Source organism: Megalops cyprinoides, chromosome 14 (genome assembly GCF_013368585.1).
Source record: "Megalops cyprinoides isolate fMegCyp1 chromosome 14, fMegCyp1.pri, whole genome shotgun sequence".
Lineage (NCBI taxonomy): Eukaryota > Metazoa > Chordata > Actinopteri > Elopiformes > Megalopidae > Megalops > Megalops cyprinoides.
Window position 1 is genome coordinate 34,153,487 of NC_050596.1, and position 2,500 is coordinate 34,155,986.

The 2,500-nt window shown below is 47.8% G+C and overlaps 1 protein-coding gene across 1 annotated transcript in view; it reads right to left on the reverse strand.

The window, feature by feature from the left end:
- The window catches only part of LOC118788689 (disco-interacting protein 2 homolog A-like), a 60,730-nt gene that overhangs the window by 14,853 nt on the left and 43,377 nt on the right, over positions 1–2,500 (reverse strand). Inside the window, exons 16-18 of the mRNA XM_036544694.1 lie at positions 2,054–2,173; positions 1,633–1,747; positions 1,175–1,314 (exon numbers count right to left, since the gene is read on the reverse strand). Of these exons, the coding sequence (XP_036400587.1) occupies positions 1,175–1,314; positions 1,633–1,747; positions 2,054–2,173 (375 nt within the window). The remainder of the gene's footprint in view (positions 1–1,174; positions 1,315–1,632; positions 1,748–2,053; positions 2,174–2,500) is intronic.

Here is a 2,500-nt window from a genome sequence, read left to right on the forward strand (position 1 = left end):
GCATCTTAATAAAGTCAGCTCGTCTAAATTTGAAACCTCTAGCATTGGAGAATGCAGACTTAACTTGCCAAAAAACTTCAAATGTAATTGCACTATGGTCAGTTGTTCCGAGTGGCTACCCTACCTCAGTACTGCAAATTCTATCAGGATTATTACACAGAACCAGATCTAGAATTGTGTTCTTTCTTGTAGGTTCAGTAACAGACTGTATCAAAAAGCAGTCTTTTACAACATCCAAAAACTGTACCTCACATTTACCTTGACCTGACACAGCTTCCCAATTAATTGAAGGGTAATTGAAGTCCCCCATTACTATTGTCTAACCCTCCTGACATGCTAGCTTAATATTATCAAAGAGCATACCGTTAACACTGCTGTCTGAGGCTGGTGGCCTATAACATACTCTGATATTCAGACCCTTTACATTTTCCCCCAATATTTTAATCCATATGTCTTCACTAACACCAAAGGGCTCCATTCTTGGAATTTCCTGAATATTAAGATTATCTTTTACATAGAGAGCTACGCCTCCTCCTCTTCTATTGATTCTATCTTTTCTTAGCAGCTTGTGTCCCTCTAAGTTGTACTCATCCCCCTGCACCACACCACATCTCTGTGATCCCAACAACATCATAATTACTATTACTCATAACAGTTCCTAGATCCAACATTTTATTTATGCTTCTAGCATTTAAACAGAGGAATTTCAGGGTACTGTGTGTGTATTTGTTGTCTTTCCTTTCTACTCCCAGCTGCTTAAAACCACCTCTATTACAGTGCTGCTCTGACTGATTTGCAATAATTCCCTCACTACTAATAAAAAATTTAGCCATGGTGTGTTCTATTCTGGCAGTCTGTCTATCCCTACCCATCTCACTGTATAACCTCCCTGCCCCCCCAAGCCCTAGTTTAAATAATCCTCTGCTACCCTAAGCATACAATGGCCCAGTGCAGCTGTACCCCTCCGGTTCAGGTGTAACCCGTCCCGCTTGTACAGGTCACCCCTGTTCCAAAAGGAGTCCCAGTGCCCCATAACCCTGTACCCCTCTTTCCTACACCAGGTTTGTAGCCATGTGTTAAACCTCCATATAAAGGCTTGGATTGGTTAGTTAATTAGAGTATAAATATAAGAGTATAATTAGAGCGTAGTTGATGAGAGAGCAGAGGTACACACCGCCCGGCATGGCCTGTCCCACATCCTGCAGTGTCAGCACAGACAGCTTCTCCTCAGTGTCCACCCTGATCACACTGTAACTCAGACCACTCATAGACAGCACCGCCTTCCCTGGGGGGGGCACACCCATCTCTGGAGGCCTGCGGTACATACACACACACACACACACACACACACACACACACACACACACACACACATGTACACACACAACAGAGAACAGCATGATCTCATGATTCCATTTCTTACTTCTTCTCTCTTGTTTCTTATTGCAACATAATATAATTACAGTGAAGATCTGGTGCAGCTGTGTGAGTGTGTATAAACAGTGTGTGTGTATGTGTGTGTGTGAGAGAGAGAGAGAGATAATGACTGTATGTGAGTGTATATGTGTCAGTGTGAGTGTTCGTGTGTATGCGTGAGTGTGTATGTGTGTCAGTGTGAGTGCACCGCGTCACCTGCGGATGGCGACAGTCATGGCCTCAGCAGAGCTGGCGCTGGGACAGATCACCTCCGGCCTCAGCCCTCGCGCCTGGAACACGTTCAGGAAGGCATCACAGGAGGATATCGACCCTGTGGAGACACACACACATGCATGCACGCACACACGTGCACACACGCACGCACACACGTGCACACACACACACACACGCACGCACACACGTGCACACACGCACGCACGCACACACACACGCACACACGTGCACACACACACACAGGCACGCACACACACGCAAGCACGCACACACACGCACGCACACACACACGCACACGCACACAGACACACACACACACACAGACAGACACACACACACACGTCCGTCAGTGCTGTGCACATGTCGTAGGCGTTATTGAATCGCTCCAGTGTGAGTTACTCACAGGGACTGGCTCCGTCAGCTACGATCAGCATGCGCAGAGAACTCAGACTGACGTCCCGCTGCTCTCTCTGCGTCAGCAGGGACCAGTGCATGTCCCGGGACTTCACCACCGCCACCGTTGCTGCAGAACACAGCCCACATAGCCAATCAGAGCCCTGTGACACTGCCCTCAGCCAATCAAAACTGGAGATCACAGCAAGACTCAACCACTCAGAATACAGACAGTCAGGAGACAACCAATCAGAACACACAGCACGACACAACTAAGACAGAACACTGTCACAGACGCCTCGGCCAATCAAGACTCAGCCAGTAAGACTCAACCAGTGAGAACACACAGTTGTAGAACACTCATACTGAGAGTGGCCAATGAGAGCAACCGATCCAGCCTTGGGCAGAGTCACAGAGCCAGTGGTGGCAGATCGGCACCACATAAGAAACAGGTGAT